The following is a 19,573-nucleotide window of genomic DNA, read 5'->3' on the forward strand; positions in this document are numbered from 1 at the left end:
GGTACCAACGAGAAACCTGGAGAGGGGCTTTTTAGTATTAGATAAGGAACAAATTATTTACAATGAGGGTGCTGAGGCACTGGCACAGGGTGCCCAGAGAAGCTGTGGCTGCCCCATCCCTGGCAGTGTTCAAGGCCAGGTTGGACACAGGGGCTTGGAGCAACCTGCTCTAGTGGAAGGTGTCCATGCCTGTGGCAGGGGGTTGGAACTGGATGAGCTTTAAGGTCCCTTCCAACCCAAACCAGTCTGAGATTCTGTGATCTGGTAGGAGAGAAAGGGATGTTTGCAGGCACTGCCAGGCATAGCTTTATCCAGCTGCTTGGGGAGGTGTTGCCATCATGAAGTCACCTCTCCCTGCACTAAACCAAGGTCCCTATCTCTCTCTGTGGTTAGTTAACAAAGCCAAAACACTGCATCACCCAATGGGGAAAGGACCAAAGTAGTGCTTGGTTGTCCTTTGTGTGAAACGGTGACAGGGGAAAGGTCTGCATCTGGGCATCACGTGGGGTGGTGATGGATGCCACAAGGGAACATCCCATGGCCCCCATAGCTGTGCTTCTCTGCTCTCACCCATCAGGCACTGAGGATGCAGTGCCATGGAGGTGGTGGTACCTGTGGAGGGCAGAGTGTAACATCTCAAAGTACCAGACAACATCATGTTATGCCCATGTCTTGGAAAGGTACGGAGAGCAAAACCAAAAGTCCCTTCCCCACCTGCAACACAAGTGATCTCAAGAGAAGAACATCAGTTTTCTTGCTGTCACCCCTCATCCCCAGCCAGCAATGAACTGACTGCAGGACCAGTGAAGTCTGGTGGTCCAGCCCTGAGATCAATGCTTGCCATTACTGTAAGGCTCAGCCTGATCTAATCACAGTGTCTGAGCCCTGTCACGTCCTTCCTGTGAGCAAGGACCACATCATAAGGCAGATAGCATCAGAAATGCGTAAAGCTGGATGACAAGCACCCCTGCCTCCAGGGCAACGGCTGGGGGATGCAGCATTACTCACTCTGTACATGTGTTTTCCCATCAGCACGGGAAGGCACAAGCTCATCACCTCCATAAGGTCATTTACTATGAAAAGCAAGGTCCAGATGCTTCACACAACCGTTCATCCAAAGCACAGAAGCTAATAGGCTATTTCCTTCCACAGGGTGTCTCAGAACATAGTGTAGGGGCATAAGGACCCAAGCCACAACTGAAGGGCCAGAGCCCACAAGACAGCCTTGTAGGCAGAGGGGATACTGACTGGTACATGTACCATTTTCTCGGAGGCTTTCAGATAGTCCTCGTGTTAATAGTATTAAAATTTTCCTGAGTCCTCAGGGATCTAGGGAAGACTAAACACCTTGTGTAAGGACAAAACATGACAGATTGCCCTTGTAACAAACAGTTCTCTCTTTGGAGAATCTCCTCTGAAGTTAATCCATTTGAAGGCAAAGGCTGATGCAGCTGCTGACCTGCAACACAAATAAACCACCTTATCAGCTTTCTCAGGAGAGCAGATCTTCAGGCAAGGAGCAGCACTGTAAAGGCTGATCACACCCACAATGAGAGAGGATGCCCCCAGAATCACCCTCTGAGAGCTGAGGACAGGAGATACCTCATCACAGTCAGGAATCACATTGTTGTAACTATGCCATTACAGGAATAGCCTGACACAGTTATTTATACAATCATTCCAACATGTGGCTTCCAAAACAGGTATGGGGCAATCTTTCCTCTGTTGATGGTAAATGAAAGACCCAAAATCCTGCTCCAGTTCTGAAATATAATCCTAAAGAGAAACCCCATGTTTAAACACATCTAGCTTGGTTTGACTGTAATAGAGTTCAAACAAGCTCTTCTTTTGGCAGACACATGCAAGCAGTACCTGTGGCAGAGGGGCAATAAAACAGTAACCTGTCCCAGCAACACCACTGAACCAAGCACAACACACGTCCATATCCCAGAACATCAGGGCTAGCGCATTTTATTCCACTTCCAGAGCAGTATGCTGCAATACTGCATGGAGACACCCTTGTACCAGCCATAAACACATTCCAGCACTGGACAGCCCATGTCCACCAAGGCTTTGGTAGTTTTACTGAGAAGTCTCATGAATTACCACAAACAGAATCTCCGACTTCGGTATTACCAGGATGTGCTTGCTCATCTTGCTGCTGAACAACATCCTGATTGTCCCATCAGGATTTTGTGACAATCACTTAGAGACTTTTGTGCTGCGATACTCATCCTTGCTAGTCTTCTCCTCCCAGACTGTACATGAGCTAAACCCCACATTGATACATCAAAACCTTCTTCAGTTTAAAAAAAAATAAAGATCACTCTTTCATTGCCAGGTAGAATTTCATTCCAATAAATATGTAACTTATATAAGAGCCTTATTTTAATAAAAAGAAATAAATACTTCTCTTTTCACATTAGAGAACTCCCTGGAGACAGGGAAAAACCCCCAAAGCACAACCAAAAAACCCCCCAAAACAAAATAACCCCAACTACAGGGGCTTCACTATGGATTTGTTACAAATCAAAACATGGTAGATTCTTTCTATGGTCATCACAAATCCAGTTTTAGGAATCAAGTAGATCATAGATATTCCAGAAACAGAAGAAAACTCTCTTTGAAGAAACGGTAGCACATTGTCCTTGGGAAGATAAAGTTCACCTAACACAACTGTTACCACCACCACAGAGAGTCCCATATGTCCGTAATGTGGCCACGTGTGCTCTGAGGTACAAGCATCCATCTCAATGACAGAGGTTCACAGCATTTGTTCCCAACCGTTCCCTTGGCAAGGTCACAGCAATCTTTCTGGCTTGCACTTCCAAAGAGAGTTACTGTCTCCAAAATCGAGTGTGTGGGGGGGTGAGTTTAACCGCTATTTCATAGCTTAAAGAGGAAAAACTGTGTGCCTTCTGTCTGAACAAATTAGAATTTAATAAAGTAACTAAACCAAGAGCCAGTCACCCCAAGGTGATCACAGTGTTATCCTAATAGTGCATGTCTCACAGCAGCTGCTGATGGATTATTTCCCATACCATCTTCCTGCGGAAGTAAGGCATGTGATTCTGAAAAGAAAAAAAAAAAACAACAAAATCCATTAAATACGAAGTCGCAGTAGAAAGAGGCAGAAAATATGCATAAACACCCACTTAATTCTTTAATGGGAAGTTCTTTTTAAGAATTGTCAGCATTTGCTATTTGGGTACAATATGGGTTTCACCCACACAGCTCCTAAGAGGGTGACATGACAGCACAATAAAACCCTATCTACTTGACCATACAACAGCTTATAAGCACTTCAGTAAAAGACCACCAGGTTGGAAAATAAGCAGTGTCTTCACTGCTCAAAGGGTGAAGCCCATTTCTCCAACAGATATAAAGGCCAGATATTACAAACCCACCGGCTACAGTAGCTTGCACAAGAGGGATCTCACTGATCCAACTAGGAAGCAGATACTAGATGTTAAGCATGGAGAATACAGCTCTGCCCTCCTGAGGCCACTTTGAAGTTCCAAGCCCAGCAACTACACACCAAAACCAGAGGAAGGTATAAAACCTCAGCCCCTGCCCCAGACACGATTAAGAGCTATTGTGTAACTTCCCTGACACCTGTATCTGTGTGAAAGTCTGGAGCTCACCTGGGTAAAGGTGATGGGTTTGTCTCTGGAGATATAATCCGCGTATTTGCACACAAAAACCCCACAGTCACTTCCATTCAGTTGTTGAGGGATTTCCTAAATGAATGCAAAGAAGATGGAGAATATTTCTCTGTCTTAAAAGCCATTTGGAAGTAGCACACATTATTCATACCAGAATCTAACCTGTTCACTACTCCTGAACACAAATAGACCCAATTAACTACACATCATCCCTCCCCTCTGCTTCCTTTACATGGATGTTACTCTAAATTCTTGGCAGTCTAATAAGGGATAGCAGCCTTCCTCTGCCAGGTTTTTGAGGTTTGCATAGTGTTGTGTGTCTTAAATCAAGTTGTTAGATACTGCTTTTTTGGAGAGGGGCTTTTACAAGGGCATGTAGTGACAGTACAAGGAGGAATGGCTTTATGCTCAAAGAAGGGAGATTTAGGTTAGATCTGACAAAGAAGTGAGGGTGCTGAGACACTGGCACAGGGTGCCCAGAGAACCTGCAGCTGCCCCATCCCTGTCAGTGTTCAAGGCCAGGTTGGACAGGGTTTGAAGCAACCTAGCACTGCTTAAAGATTTCATCCCAGCATGGTTTTCTGGACCACTAGCAGCCTGATGTGTTACCACAAGAACATGAGATGCTTATGGACATTCTCTAGAGGCCTGGACTTACTAGAAGATACCAAAACCTTTGTGACAAGGAGTTACAGTTCACATTTCAAATCTAAGTAGTGCTCACATACATGTGACTCCATGCTGTGAAGTGTCCACTCTGAGAACGTCAGATCCAGATTTCTTTTTGCTTGGCTTTCTTCTTGCAGGTATCGGCTGTTTAAAACAAAACAAGACTCGCTCTTTACATCTTTAACTCAGGACAACAACAACAACAACAAAAAAAAAAAACCAGAGCTGCTGAAGGATCACAGGAAGATGAACAGTAGGACAGTAAAATATCAGAGGATCTTCACAGCAGCTGATTTAAGGCACCTGGAGGAAAAATCCAGCTCTTGTATTTAGGTACACACAGTGAGAGGCTGCAAGCTAATGATCAGGAATTAGACCAACTGGTCAGGAATGAAGCCACAGAGACTTCCACAACGGTGTAAACTCATTGCTAAGATCTGGAATCAAAAGACCCCAAATCACATGTTATCAGAGGAGAAGGGGAACCAAACAAGGAACTGTAATGCCTAATTCCACTGCATGCCTTAATCCCACACACTGGCTGCACCTCTGCAAGAACAAACACAAAAGCTCTTGGGCTAATACCTTTGGATGAGGAATTTCCCAGGCCACCAGTTGCTGGAAGAATACTCTTGAGGAAAAAAATTGTTCTATGATGACCTGTTCTTACACCCTTCCCCAGGCATCTGCTGTTCAAGAGAGCACTGGACTAACACAACACTTGGTTTCTCTGTAGGGCTGTTCTCCTGCTCTTGTGCTCTACAAAACTGTTGGATTAAGGGTTTTTTACTACTTCTGCATCAGTGGCAAAGATACCTAAGGACGCTGGCTTGCACAGCATGTAAAACTATACCTATTACACTTGAGATCTATGCCATGCCAGCTGATACATCTGGATAAATTTGTTTCAGGACATCTGTCTTGAACGAGAATGTCAGAAATATGAATAAAACACTGTAAGGACATGAGGGTAGCCTGCTTGTGAAAGCTAGAGGGAAATATGGTGGCTTTGTTTAGAACCCTGTACAGAATAGAAGAGGTATAGACAAATGGAGGAGAAGCATGTTGCATAGCTCACTAGAGTGAACAAGGGTGAACATTACAAGTGGCAAGTAAAAAAGGTCTCAGTGAAAGAAAAGAATAAAAGAACTAAGCAAAAAAGAGTTGAAGTATGTGTAGCTGATGACAAATAGTATGTACTTTAGGACACCAACATTACTAGCCCCCAAAATGAAAGTTCTTAAAGAAGGGGGAATTAAAAAGCTCTTGGAAGACTGTAATCCTTTGACAGTCAGTTTGATATTTCAAAACTCTCCTGAAATTCTTCCCTCTTACCAATAGCCCAGATTTATTGATTAATAACAAAGTCAGTACATGTTTGCTATGGAGCTATCACTTATTTGACAGTGATGCTCTGTCTTGCGCATGTAGTGAGAAGGTGGCAGAATCCAGGCATCCAATATCCTGGGGTGGAAGGGACAATGTGAGACTAGCTAAGTAGCCAGTGTCACACAACTCACAGGAAGTGAATCCAACGTTTCTGTTTCATGTTTACGAGAACTGTGACAATGTGGACAAAATCCAAACACTTCATAATCCACAACATAAAAACATGACAACATAAAAACATTGACTGAGCAATTACTTACAACAAAGTTTCACAAATCTTGTTCCCTCTTTGTGCCGCTGAGTCAAAGTATTTGATGGTCTTCTTTCTGACATCTATAACCTGTTATTATACAGTGGCCGTTAGACAAAGCACACACACCAAAACCTAAATGACTTTTCAGTTGTTTTTTTTTCTCCCCAACTCTAAATAAAAAGCTAGTTTGACTCACCGCTAGTGCCCAGTGCACCTTCAAGTGAATGGGCACTAAGATAAGGTCCTGTTTGAAGAGATCCACATCTTTGGTCCATCTTCTTACTGCTCGGTAGCCCCCAGAAATTAATTTGGAATAAAAGAAAGTGCTAAAAGCATGGACTGCTGGATATCCTTCCTTCTTACTTCTTTCCACCAGAAGAGTCATGTAGAAATTAATGACCTGCACCACAAAGATGAGATGTAAAGTAAGACACTACTGAAAGATATTTCTAGGCTCTGCAGTGAGGGGGATCATCAAGAAACCCTTGATGACATCTATACACAACAATGGGGTATTTTTAAATCAATGCTGAATCACAATATGACTATGCTGCAGCTAGTTTTACCTCATCATTTAGCCAGTGAAGGCTCTTTAGCGTGTGGATGTCCTCACGAGTTACCCTTAGTTTGAAGGCACTGCTCATGATTTCATTTGGCTCCCCTTGGTTAAGTGCTGCAACAATCTCTCTCTCCATAGCCTGAAATGAAAAAATAATTGAGGAAGGACTTGTAAGTCAGAGTATTGAGCATGCTGACCTGTGTGCAGTTTTCAGCTGAAACGAGGCCTGTAAATTAAGCCTAGGTGATAGACAACTGCCTTTGCCAGTTTTTTTTTTGCCAAGTTAGCAACAAAACTTTTGTTTATTTATTTCAGCATCCTAACTTTGAACTTCAGAACATAGGTTTGCTTCAGTTTGCTTTCACAGAGTAAGCTGATATAAACACATAGATGAGCAAACACACTAAAGCAGCTGAAAAATAAACAGAAGGACAGCAAACACCTGTGCTTTAGGACAGCATGACTGCAACTCCAAAGAATAAAAGCAATCAAAATTTATACAAGCAGAGGAACCTCAACTCCCATGAGAATGATGAATAGCTCAAGTATGTTAACTCCCATGATCACTATTACATGCATTGCAACAATGCCCAGGGTGCAACATGACTCTGCAAGACCCCAAAGATATACACAAGATGCTCAGGTCCCCCACAAGCAATGCAACACTGTGGGTCAGCAGAAGCTTATTTTTCAGGTTTTATCACCATGGTAGGACAGGTTAAGGGGCAGAAACAACACAACTGTATGAATCCGGTTAGCTCTGCTCTGGAAGACTGTTGTCAAACTGATAGCAGAAGCCCCACAAACCTGTAGGTTAGCACAAGTGAAGTGTGCGGAGCATATGAAATCCTTAAAGCCACGTTATTGCTTAACCTTGTACTGTGAAGTCACAGCTGCAGGCACTCAGTAGCAGGTTAAATGCAAGTTCTTAGGATTTCAAGAAGCCTTAAAAACCACCTACAATAAATGGAGCTCCTTGCTGCTGTTTCACAGCCATTTTATCTAACAAGCTGTCAGCTACAGTACCTCTGTGAGGGGAGAAAAGCATTCTGCTTTTTCTGAGCTTGGGAGTTTCTCTTCTCCCACGTGAAGGGCAGATGACTTTCTGGGCAGAACAGGTGCCAGATGTAATTGGAATAACACCTCTTCTGAGACTCCAGCTTCATACCATCTCTGTTAGACAAAAAGATAATAGGGTAGCAAGCAAACACAGATTTGTTTTCTAAGGACAGCATAGAATATCTTGCTCATATATAAAGCTGGAATGGTTTTTGTACACACATGCAACCAGCCAACTTCAAAGTAACTTTTTATTGATGACTGCATTCCAATCGTGCACCTATGTAGTCCTGCATTCAAAACTTAAACGAAGGCAAGAGAGGCAGAAAGGTGGTTTGATTTGAACTAGCATGTAAGAACCCCAGCAAAGCCTTCACAAATAGGTATTAATTTGAAATTGAGATTGATAGTTCCGATTCCTAAGATTAAAATCTTACTTTTGATCTGTAGCGATAGGACAAGGGGTAACAGGTTAAAACTTAAATAGCAGAGGTTTAGACTGGATATAAGGAAGAAATTATTTACTGTTAGGGTGGTGAGGTACTGGAATGGGTTGCCCAGGGAGGTAGTGAATGTTCCATCCCTGGCAGTGTTCAAGACCAGGTTGGATGAAGCCTTGGGTGATATGGTTTAGTGTGAGGTGTCCCGGCCCATGGCAGGGGGCTTGGAACTAGATGATCTTGAGGTCCTTTCCAATCCTAACTATTCTATGATTCTATGATCTCTATCCTGATCAAAGTCAAAGAGATGAACTTCCTATCTCACAAAAGAACACAAGACCAAGGCCAGGTTGGGTGGGGCTTGGAGCATCCTGGTCTCATGGAAGGTGTCCCTGCCCATGACAAGGGGTTGGAACTGGATGAGCTTTAAGGTCCCTTCCAACCCAAACCAGCCTGTGGTTCTATAATTCTAAGACTAAAGAGACCACAGTCCAGCCTTACAGGTCAACTAAGTCTGTGCACTAAAGATTTTGAAGGGGAAGATTAAAGGAAAGAATATAAATAGCACAGTGTAGTATGTTTTTATTATCCACAAAATCAACAGCAGTGGGAAACCCTTCGTGATAGCACTCCTGCTTTCCCTGGGAAAAACAACGGGACAAATACACAACTTACTCAACAAGATATGCAAATTAAGAGTGAAAACACTTCTCACTACAAATAGCTATATTTTCCTAATAAAAATACTTAATAACACCAGCTTACCTTTCCAATGGTTTTTTTCACTGGTCTTCCCTGTTCACGAGAGTTTTCTGCTGGTGTGTAGTACCTGTAAAAACAGGGAGAAAGAGAGAGAAATTAGCTATATACCTGCAGTGTCCCATGTAATTCTCAAGAATTCACCTTCTGGACCAGAAATTCTTTTTCAAGGCCGATTATGACTAGAGCCCCAGTGGCACTCATAAATATGTGACATTGTCTCAGCTTCCAAAACCATTCCTTTGTAGCAGTAAGACTGGAAGAGCATGGAGAACTGCGAGCTTTGCAAACTTTCTTCTACCTACATGTGCAAGATCCTTTTGTTCCTATAATTTTCACTATTTGGAAAACTAAGGGAAGCAATCAGCACTTCCTTTACCAAGTGCTTTGTGATCCACCAGTGATAAATACTGCATAGTAGGTGTTATTCTGCAACTACACTTGCATCCAAATATAGCAGTAAATATGGTTTGTCATCTTCTGGAGGCTGAAAGAGAAATGCACAAAAGCCAAAAGAAATAAAAGCCATGATTAAAAAATACTCTACCTGATCATATTATTTCTCTGAGACCACTGTGAGTTGCAAACATCTGCACGTTTGATACCTGCACAGAAAAGCAGCAATATGAACACAAGAAGTCAACTTTCAATTACCATCAGACATACACAGCTCTTGGTTTCTGGGGCATAATACAGAAAGAAAACCCAAATCTTTTAATGATGGCTGTATGGTTAGGAAGTTCAAACTCTGGCAAACAGTTTGAATTTTTACTATCATGTGCAAGTGTATGGCAGCTGAAGCAGGGCAGGTTTAAATCCCAGATTGCACACTTGACTAAACAAGTGATTTTTTGCAAACCCAGATGCTCCTCCTGGCTCAAAAGAATAACTTGTCACTCTCCACAACAAAACAAGCTTTCCCCAGGTTTTAGCACCTGCTCAGAAAGAGCTGCAAAATGCACATGACTGCATAATAAATTTGCAGATATGTAAAAAGAAGTATTTATAAAGATTATTGAAGTAATGAAGGGGGGGAAATGACTGGGGCAATAGTAAATGTATACACATGAACACATGCTAGAACGCATTGATGGTACACAAGAAACTAGCTTGTCAGCAAACCAGTTTAACTAGCTCACTCTGCAGAAGACAACCAAAGTCACCTTTAGTAGTATGTGTCTTCAACTCACTAAGGATGATCTACAGAAGAAGATAACTTGATACAAACAGTGGTACTGTGCGGTTAGCTTACTTGGTTTCAGAGCCCAGCCAGCACAGAAATAAGCATGTATAAGCATTAAAAAGGAATTAAAGAGTAACACGTAACTCTAAGTTAAGTAAGTCATGTATGGGTGCACAGTAACATATCACCCTCTCCTACTACAAACAGCCAGGTACTATGATGTTCCCTGTACAGCGCAGTTATGTCAGCAGCTATGAACATCACTGATACGGTAATGTCTCTCAAATGCAATTTTAAACAAATTTTTTCACCTCAACAAAAATTTATAAATCCATTTGAGCCAATAACTAGCTATGGTTTGGGAGAGAAATTACCTCCCTCTTTCCCTCCCTCTCCTCTTTCTTCTTTGAGACAGCTCATTTCATCCTAAGAGCTGACATAAGCTATACTATGCTAAACACGCTGGCTGATGTAGATTTTCTTATAAACAGGCACAGATTAATGACACACAAATCTTTTTAACAAAACCTATACCTCTGAGACTTAAGGAAATGCCCCATTTTGATTTGAAGTCTACTTACAAACTCTAACAGACATGAAACACGGGGATACTCACTGGTTGTTAGTGTCCTACAGGGATAGCCATCTCCTCTGTATTTCTGTCCTTCCAGATGACTCTCAGTCATCACTGGTTCCTTGGAGTAGGCTTGAACACTTTGATGGAGCACAAAAAACACCAGAGGAAAGTCACAACTTTTATCAGTGCATCTCAATTCACTAGAAAAGACCCAGTTTATTTGTACATAACTGTCTACATTAGAGTTGAAAGCCATGGAGAGAGCAGTAGAAATACGTGAAGTAAAATTAGGCTGCTTAATCCCTTAATATAAACACCTCTTCTCCTGTACTGGTTACATGACAAAATGCAAAAGGCATTTCCATGAGGAGGCAGTTTACATTCAGAAGTTTAGTGTACTGCAGAGAGAAAACTTAGGATAATTTGTGTGAGAAGGACTGGGGGAGGTGGAAAGGAACAGGGAGAATTCTAGCATGCCCTGTGTTTACCTTCACTTTCACATTCTCAGATAAAACAGGATTCCTGACCAAGGGTAAAAAAAACCCAAAACTCATCTATCACAAACAAAAGGAAGATACACAATAATCAGTGCTACAGAGTAAGCAGTGCTGTGGATTTTTATACTACAAGTTACACTGCCATCCCTAGAACTAGAGAGTGCCTTTCTGAATGCAGAGAGAAGAGAAAGAAACACATTCACACAAACACATGAATCTTCACCTTTAGAATATACACTCAGAGAATATTTATGCTTCACTGCAGGCAGCTGAAGCAGGGGGAACGTTCTAAAAATTAGTTTGGCCCAACACCTGCCTTAGGACACTGTCCAGAGCCCTGAGAAAGAATAATTCCCCTCTGCCTCCATGTACAACAGGTACAAAGTTACCACCAAAACCTTAATAGTTATTTCTCCATAATTACTTGTGGAAGATTGTTGCCTGTGGATTCGGGTAGCTTCCACAATATTTTTCCTTAACCAGTTCCAAGAATTGTTTGTATTTCTTCTTTTCTTCTCGCTGAACATCCTAGCAGAATGGAGTGGAAAAAAAAAACAGATTAGAATCTCTGCATATGAAGCAAATGTTTGTAATCTGGAGATAGTGCAGACTGCACAAGCTGGTCCCCAAAATACTGGTATATCATTCAAGTTTACTTCACGAGGAATTTCCACAGCTTTGCTTTGTGTTAGCCCTGATCTAGGAACTTGTATCCCACTATAAAACTCAAAATTCCTTCTGCAACTGTTTCCTCAAATGGGGGCCTCTTCAGATGTGGTCTGCACCTCTTGAATAATAATACAGGCTAATATGCATTCCTGTCAATATACACAATGATTGGATGCTATGAGTCCCCAGAGGATCTTAACCACATTCCACAGCTTGCCATGGCCTGATCCTTCAGTACTCCACTGGAAAATCTTCTTCATGTAAGCCAGATTTATCAGGAACTTTTAATTTGCTTCAGATATTGAAATGAAATTACAGGGAAAGACCTCAAATAATAAAAATAATCCTTCCTTTCAGCAGCTGTGTTTTGCCTACCTTATCCTGTTAAAACTGCTATGTAAAGATAACAGTTGGGCTAGGTTAAGGACAAAATAGTGACACAGCTCTGCAACACACATACACTTCGTGACAAGGTGGTACAGCTTCACTTACAAGCCAAAATGCCTGGAGCCCCCCTCCTCGCCCCCGTACACTATTTCCATGAAAATAGTTAAAAAAAATCAGTCTTTTGGCAACAAAACACTGCTCTGTTCCAAGTCTTGATGCACATGAAGGCAAATAAAATGCTATATGCTGATTTTCCAGAAGCAGTCTTTCAGCTTCATTAACCACCCCCACCACACTGTTGCAAACTGCCACTCCACATCCTATAGACAGTTTTGTAGAACTACTAAGTTGTTTCATTTCAAGAGACACCTTCCTCACCCCACATACCTCTTCAGCAGTACACAGCAATCTCCCCATTTTGTTGACTTCTGGTGTCGTGGATTCTGGCACAGTGCACTCCTTAATGGGTGGCCTCAGTGTTAAGATGCCATCTGGAGCAGGTTTGATGTGACATTTGCCATTCCTGCTTCTGCTAAAAAAGTCAATGGGGAAAAAGCCAGTATCAAGTGAGTATCCAAATACGTTGAGTGAGTAAATATGTGAGTATCCAAATACCTCTCCACTCAAGCTCCACCACCAATTATTTTGTAAAGCATGTACACTGATGATGATGGAGACAGATATGAAATGTTTAACTTTCAGATGAAGACCCGATGTCCTCAACTGGCTAATAGGAAAGTACACAGAAAACTGGAAATCAGAACAACTGCCTTCAATATACACTGCTGTTTGATTTGCACATCACAACGGCACTCATGGGCACATGTTATGTCCACAGCAGTCCAAGCCATGAGTCAATACAGAAGACTGAAGAACCATGCAGGCATGTTATTCATATCATCCAACCCACAGCTCTTCTAAAAGTTATTACACTGGCACCAAAAGTGTAGCTTTGTGGACATGAATACAAATGCTAGGCAACAGAGAATGAAAGTGAAAGAGGGCAAACTGTTCAGAGAAGCAGTCAAAGAAAATGGAAGAATTTATACCTGAGACGTGGAACTGTCTTGTAAGAAAAGGAGAGTGTTTTCTTATTCAAGCAAGTATTGGTTTCACAAGGCATTTTATCTATGAGAGAAGAGCATACACCATCAGTAATTATAAAAGGAAACTGAAGCTTTTTATGAGTTTACTGTAAAGAGCTTTACCAAATATAAATTATCTTAATTTTCTCCCTTACATCGTAATATTATTTGTGTTACGATACTGTCATGGTTTAAGCCCAGCAGGTAACTCAGAAACACGCAGCCATTTGCTCACTCCCTTCTTCTTCCCTCCCCCTTGCTCCTGGTGGGATGAGGAAGAGAATGTAAACCCCCCGGGTTTGAGATAAGAACAATCCAATAACTAAAGTATAATACAAAACTGCTGCTACCACTAATAATAAAAATAAGGGAAATAACAAGGGGAGAGAATATAAAACTAAAAACAAAGGGAAAACAAGCAATAAACACAAGTGACACACAATACAATTGCTCATCACCTGCCGATTGATACCCAGCCCAACCCGGCCAGAAATCTGGGCCTTCTGGGTGAATTACCCCAGTTTATACACTGGGCATGACGTGCTGTGGTATGGAATACCCCTTTAGCTAGTTCAGGTCAGGTGTCCTGTCTCTGCTTCCTCTGTGTTTCTTGTGCCCCTCCTCACTAGCAGAGGATGAGAGACTGAAAAGTCCTTGATCAGGGTAAGCATTTCTTTTGAACAACTAAAACACCGACATGTTATCAGTATTGTTCTCAGACTAGAAAACACAGCAACTCCAGCAGCTACTAAGGAGAAAAATAACTGTGGCAACTGAACCCAGCACAGTTACTTTAGGATATTTTCAGATTTCCATATTGGCAACTACAGGAAGTGTCAGCCTAAACCTGAAATAAAACAGGGTTATCAGGATCTACTACTTAAAATAAGCATTTAAAATTATTTACTTCTGACAAGGTAACCATGGACATATCAGAACTGAAGGACTGCATCAAAGGAGGCTCTTGTACTGAGATGACAAGATAAACACCTGACCCTAATCCAGAAGCAATGCCAGGATGCAGAGAAGAAAAAGAGTTCACACTCAAGTATTCTTAGATGTCACATAGATATTGCACCTTCAGTAATCTATATGTAAGCTTAAGGGGTAGTGAAAAAATAAACAAGTAAATAACTTGAGGTCAGTCTTACCAATTTGTAGCATTTCTATTTCTGCTGTAGAACCTGTTTGTTCTTCAGCTGAAGTGTCAGAAGTGGACCAAGTCTTAAATAAAAACAAAAAGTACCAATGTGAATATAACCTGAAAGTGAACCCAAACAAATATAAACTTCCTGAAATATAGTAATTCTATTATGACCTGGGGACCATGACTCGCTGATTCAAACTGCAGCAAAATGCAAATCTTTGCAGGATCTCTGAGAAGCACATTTCAATTTCCAACTGAACAGGCTCTCATACATGCAAGTGATTAAGACAATATGAGCTTATCACTCACTGAGTTTTCCTCAGTCAGCTCCTAAACTTTCCAAAGTGTTACAGTTTAGCCATTGAAAAATGTATTTTCTACAAACAGGACTTAATGACTGTCTCAGGAACAAATACAGCATGACAGTGCTCTATTTGTATATTCCTCTTACCTGTGTGGGGCAATAAGAAAAATAAGACCATACCTCTGAATCAAAACTAGGGAGTCAAGCAGTTCATGACTCAATTTTCACAGAGCCAAAGTGCTACAGGAATCCTCTCCTGAACTGGTGGATAGCAGAAAAAGGTTTATGCAGGGGAAGCATTTTCTTGTACCATAATGTATTTTGACTCTTTAACTACAAGCTTGAGAAAGAGACTAACAGTTCACAAACACATAAAACCAATATGTATATTGTTTTATTAAAACAATAAACTTGAACAGTTGTAAAGAAACTGAAAGATACCAAACATCTAGCTCCTTCTTCACCTATTAGTACTAGAGGAGAGTAAGCCAACTTGACTAAGGCAAACCCAGCATACAAGGGCTGCCTGCTCTAAATGGCAAAGAACTACCTACTGCTGTAGAGGCTCAGAGCAGGCCCCACTTCAAGATGCACTAGGGAGAGCCTCTTTCTCTTTCATCCTGAACAGATTCTACCTACTTTCCAAAATCCTTGCTCACCTCCTCTGCAAACTTTTTAATTGGAGCAGCATTGCTGACTGAAACTTTCTGCCAGCCACTTCTTTCCTTGGCTGGCAATTGCACTTCAGTAGAAACGTCTTCAACCTTCTCCGTACACTCAGAGATGGCATAATCTGAAAAACAAAGACAGGCCACATAACAACATGATTTAGAAGGGAATTAGGATTTGCATTAAAGCCCGCTTTCTTAATCCCACCTAAAGCAGTGCAACTCATTTGAAGTTACCGACCCTTCAGCCAACAGCAGTTGGTGATTTTTGTCTTAGTGGGCTCACTGAGCAGTCCTTTAGAGCTCAAAAACTAATCTGTGAATCTGCCAGCTGGATCTGCAAAAACACCCTGCTTTTGGGGACATTCCTTGTTTCTGGAGAAGCAGTAGAGTGTGCAATTTATCCTAGTCATCCCCTCCACACGTGCATGTACTCTTGCAGTTTATTACCTGTCACTCTTGTCTACTGAGAGAAGCTAGTCACTGAGGTCTAGAAACCCAGGCCCCGTGATACTTGCTCAAGCAGCTGGCTACACAGATGGTCACAAGGAATGAATGGCTTGAAAAGCCACAGTTTCAGTAACAATGCAGAAGTACAAAAGTCAGAGTTTCCCAAGATACACGACACTTGCGAAAAATTAGGCATATTAAATACTTCCATAATGTGCAATACCTGATCTTGGCTTTTTTTCTAGAATCTTGTCAAGATCTTCCACAGATGGCCAAATGCTGAGGAAAGAACACACAGAAAAAGTGTTTTGCAACCACAGCTTCTAAAAGGCTGACTTCCCTTCCCAGAATCCAAACTTCCAACATTGGTGTTCATATCCCAAAGGTTTCCTCTTCCAACTGCCCCAGGATCATCTCAAACAGACTTACCCAACTATCACTGCTGAGCAGCTCTCAACAATGCTCCTCCACCTCTCCCAGTCAATGGACCACTCAAATAGAGCTAATTATTCCACTAAATCGTATTAGGCCTCTTTTTCTCATTCTGTTAATGCTTCCTAATGTTTTACACCTGTTCCTACCACCAAAAAATACCTTAATATGTAAAGTTTTACTCTTTCCTCAAGGAAAGAAGCATACCACAGATTATTAAGGCATCTGAGTTTGTAAGTCACTACACTGAGTTACAAGGAAGTGTACAAGCAGGACAAGAAATAAAAGGTGGGAAAGCAACTCATGCATACACCCACTTAAATAACTTACTGTTAACTCAGTGCTCATGAATTAGTTCTTGGAACAACTCTTAGCTGCACCCTTTCTTATAAAGTGTAAGCTCAAGTATTAGATCAGTTGATACAAAGAGAAAGTATTTTTACTTTGGGAACAGAACACAGAGGTTGTTCCCTTTTTATGAAATACGACAGATGGCAAGGATTCTCTGAAGAATTCTTTGCTCTTTCTTTTAAACTGTTATGCCCCCCCCCCCCCCAACCCTGCTGGTATCACGGCTTCTGGACTACTTTCCATGGGTATTAGGAGTTCAAAATAGCCAATACCCTTAACTGCACCTTTTACACAATATAAGAGGCAGAAAATAATGTGGTGTAGCAGTTAGATGCAAATTTATTCCATAAAAATGCATTCTTACTCAGCATACTGGATATTTCCAACACGGTAATATACATATGTATTTATTTCCAATAAGGTAAAACTGAAGAAAGCAAAGTACTTGTATCATCCTGCTCAATTTCTAGCAAAAATTAAAAGGTAAAACCTCAAATGGGCAGAAATTACCCCCCTGTGGCTTAGATTTCCTTGAAGAGACTCACAACACGGGGCCTAGGAACGTCTTTGCCATTTCACAGCACATCTCATTGAGCACAGTTTGAAGACTATTTTCAGCAGGTCTTTTTCTGAAGCAAACTAATAGTTTCACTCGAATTTCATCCTGACTACTTTGCTCATTTCCTGTGATCTCTTAGCAAAACTGGGTCTCCTACTCAGACCATAACACGACAGCCTGCCATGCCTACAAAGGCACATTCTTCAGCTTGGGAGTATGTTCTGCACAGCAGCTGCAAACAAACTACTTGTGCAACAAGTGGTTCTTTCCGGAAGACGTTCACAATTCCCGTTCACTCTTGAATGTGACACTAAGCAGAGCTTCCTCTATCAGGTTTCTCCCAGAGGGAGCAACCATGCTCCCCAAAACATGGCATGTAAATCATACATTCTATCTCCTTAGACAGGAGTGACAGGCATGGAGGTGGCTGAGCCATCCATCACTGGGAGCTTTGGAGCACCAGCAATGTCTGATGCTTGGGAAAGGCATCCCCCTTTCTCCCACTCCACATACATACCACATCCCCATGCCACGACTTTCCTGCATCCAGTATATCCCTATATGTACATACACTGCCCTCTGTTTGTCCAACACACCTCCAAACCTCCACCCCTTGCCTTCTCTTCAAATCCCCACTATGTCGATGGGAAGCAAATGCGGCGGGGGTGAGGAAGGGGGTAAAGGAGGAGCGTTGCCAAAGGACTTATTGGGAATATTTGAATCATCTCAGCATCCAACTCTGACCGTGGGGACAGGGCTACCCGACAGAAGCGTGAGACACGGCCCAAACCCGGGCCAGCCTCAGTCTCAGCGACTCCGCTTCACCCGCTCTTGTGCCACAGAGGGAAAGGGCGGTGGATGGAGAGGACCTCACGGGAGCACATCCCGAGACCCACCGCCCAGGAGGGGGAATCTGGGCGGGCAGAGAGGCCTAGCCCAGCCCAGGGGCGGGCAGCCGGAGCGAGGGGAACCCCAGGGCGAGACACCACACTGCACCCGAGATGTAACACAGCGACCAACGCCGCTTCCGCCCCCCGCTTCCAACAGCTCAGCCGGCAAACAGGCGGCTGGGGATTCTTGCAGGCCCCAGCCGAGAGGCAGGCCGCGGTGGGGAGGAAGGGGGCTGTGTGACGGGGCGAGGCCCTCCGGGGGCTCGCTGACCTGGGGGGCGGCCTCTTGCGCAGCGGCGGTGGGGCGGGGGACGGCTCGGGGCGGCGGACAGCGGCGGCGAAGAGGGTGCCGAGGACCCCCAGCAGCCATTGGTACATAGGCCCCAGCCAGCCCGCCCGCGGCGGAAGTGCGCTGGGGCCCGCAACGCTCTACTCGGCTGGCCCCCCCCGCGCGTTATGCGGAGATGCGCCCTCCCATTGGCTTCCGCTGCCGTCAGTCAAGGAACCGCCCACCGCACAGAAAAGGGGGGAGTGGGGAACTAGCGCTGTCGCGCATGCGCGTTGACCGCCGCGCATTGCCCGCCTCCCGTTGGCTGACGGGGTATTAACGGCGCTCCCTGGCCGGGGTTTGTCTTCTCCTCCTTCTCCTCCTCCTTATCCTCCTCCTTCTCCTCCTCCTTCTCCTCCTCCTTCTCCTCCTCCTTCTCCTTCTCCTTCCAAGCTGGACCCGCCTGGACCCACCCTCACGGTCCAGCCCTTCGGGCCCTCCTACGCCAGGGAGAGGAGATTTAAGCCCCAGTACGGGGAGCTGTCATGGAGCTTGTTGCTAAGGGAGTTCGGGCTGGACGCGGGGAGCTGCGGGGCCCTCCCTGGCGCTGCGGGCGGGGACAAGGCCATCTACCCTCGGGTATAAACCGCTCTCGTCCCACACGGGACGAAGAGGCCTTTCTGCATCCTGAGGGACAACGGCAGGGAACACAGACCGCCCCTTCCTCCTTCCTGTCCCCGCAGGTATCGAGAAGATACCAATCCCAGTTTACCAGGCCCTGTCTTCATACCGCCGTGGGGCCTGCAGCTTGGTCGCTCGCTTCACATCACCCTCCTGGGCCATGGGTGAAGCACTAACTGAGGAGAAGCGGTTGCGCTTGGCGTTCTATCGCTGATTCCGGCTGTGACGTGGGGCTGCCCACCCCTGGAACCCTACCTGTTGGCCCCGCTAAACCGTTCTGGAACTGTCTCCTGGCAACCGTGGGCGACTCTTAAGGCAATACCTCATCCTGTCCCACTGTGAAAAGGGCTTTTTAACACTGAGCTTCCCAATCATTATCAGCTGTTTACGCTGGGGTGGCCAGTCAGCAGGGAAGCTGCAGCAGTGCCTTGGAGAGACTTTTCCACACGAGGAGTGCAAAATGATCTTTCACCTAAAGGGGGCAATAAAAAACTGGAGCGGGACTTTTTACAGTGACAGAGCAAGAGAGAATGGCTTTAAGCTGACAGAGGGGAGATTTAGATGAGGTATTAGGAAAAAATCCTTCACTATGAAGGTGGTGAGACACTGGCGCAGGTTTCCCAGAGAGTTCT

At 43.7% G+C, this 19,573-nt stretch overlaps 1 protein-coding gene across 2 annotated transcripts; it reads right to left on the reverse strand.

Moving 5' to 3' along the window:
• Positions 1-1,963: 1,963 nt before the first annotated feature.
• Positions 1,964-18,413, reverse strand: SENP2 (SUMO specific peptidase 2). 2 transcript variants are annotated; one of them, XM_034064333.1, is made up of 17 exons: positions 18,264-18,413; positions 15,984-16,039; positions 15,302-15,435; positions 14,343-14,415; positions 13,156-13,234; positions 12,494-12,635; positions 11,475-11,578; positions 10,593-10,690; positions 9,341-9,398; positions 8,800-8,863; positions 7,562-7,708; positions 6,543-6,674; positions 6,173-6,376; positions 5,984-6,063; positions 4,394-4,478; positions 3,645-3,740; positions 1,964-3,071 (listed from the first exon to the last, which is right to left on the reverse strand). In XM_034064333.1, exons 1-17 carry the CDS (start codon positions 18,368-18,370, stop codon positions 3,009-3,011), a joined length of 1,722 nt encoding a protein of 573 aa, XP_033920224.1. In that variant the 5' UTR covers positions 18,371-18,413; the 3' UTR covers positions 1,964-3,008. The 2 variants fall into 2 exon arrangements, with proteins under 2 accessions (XP_033920224.1, XP_033920223.1); XM_034064332.1 differs by having other exon boundaries at positions 12,494-12,638; positions 18,264-18,412.
• Positions 18,414-19,573: the final 1,160 nt, after the last annotated feature.

This window comes from Melopsittacus undulatus, chromosome 6 (assembly GCF_012275295.1).
Source record: "Melopsittacus undulatus isolate bMelUnd1 chromosome 6, bMelUnd1.mat.Z, whole genome shotgun sequence".
In the NCBI taxonomy this organism is placed as follows: domain Eukaryota; kingdom Metazoa; phylum Chordata; class Aves; order Psittaciformes; family Psittaculidae; genus Melopsittacus; species Melopsittacus undulatus.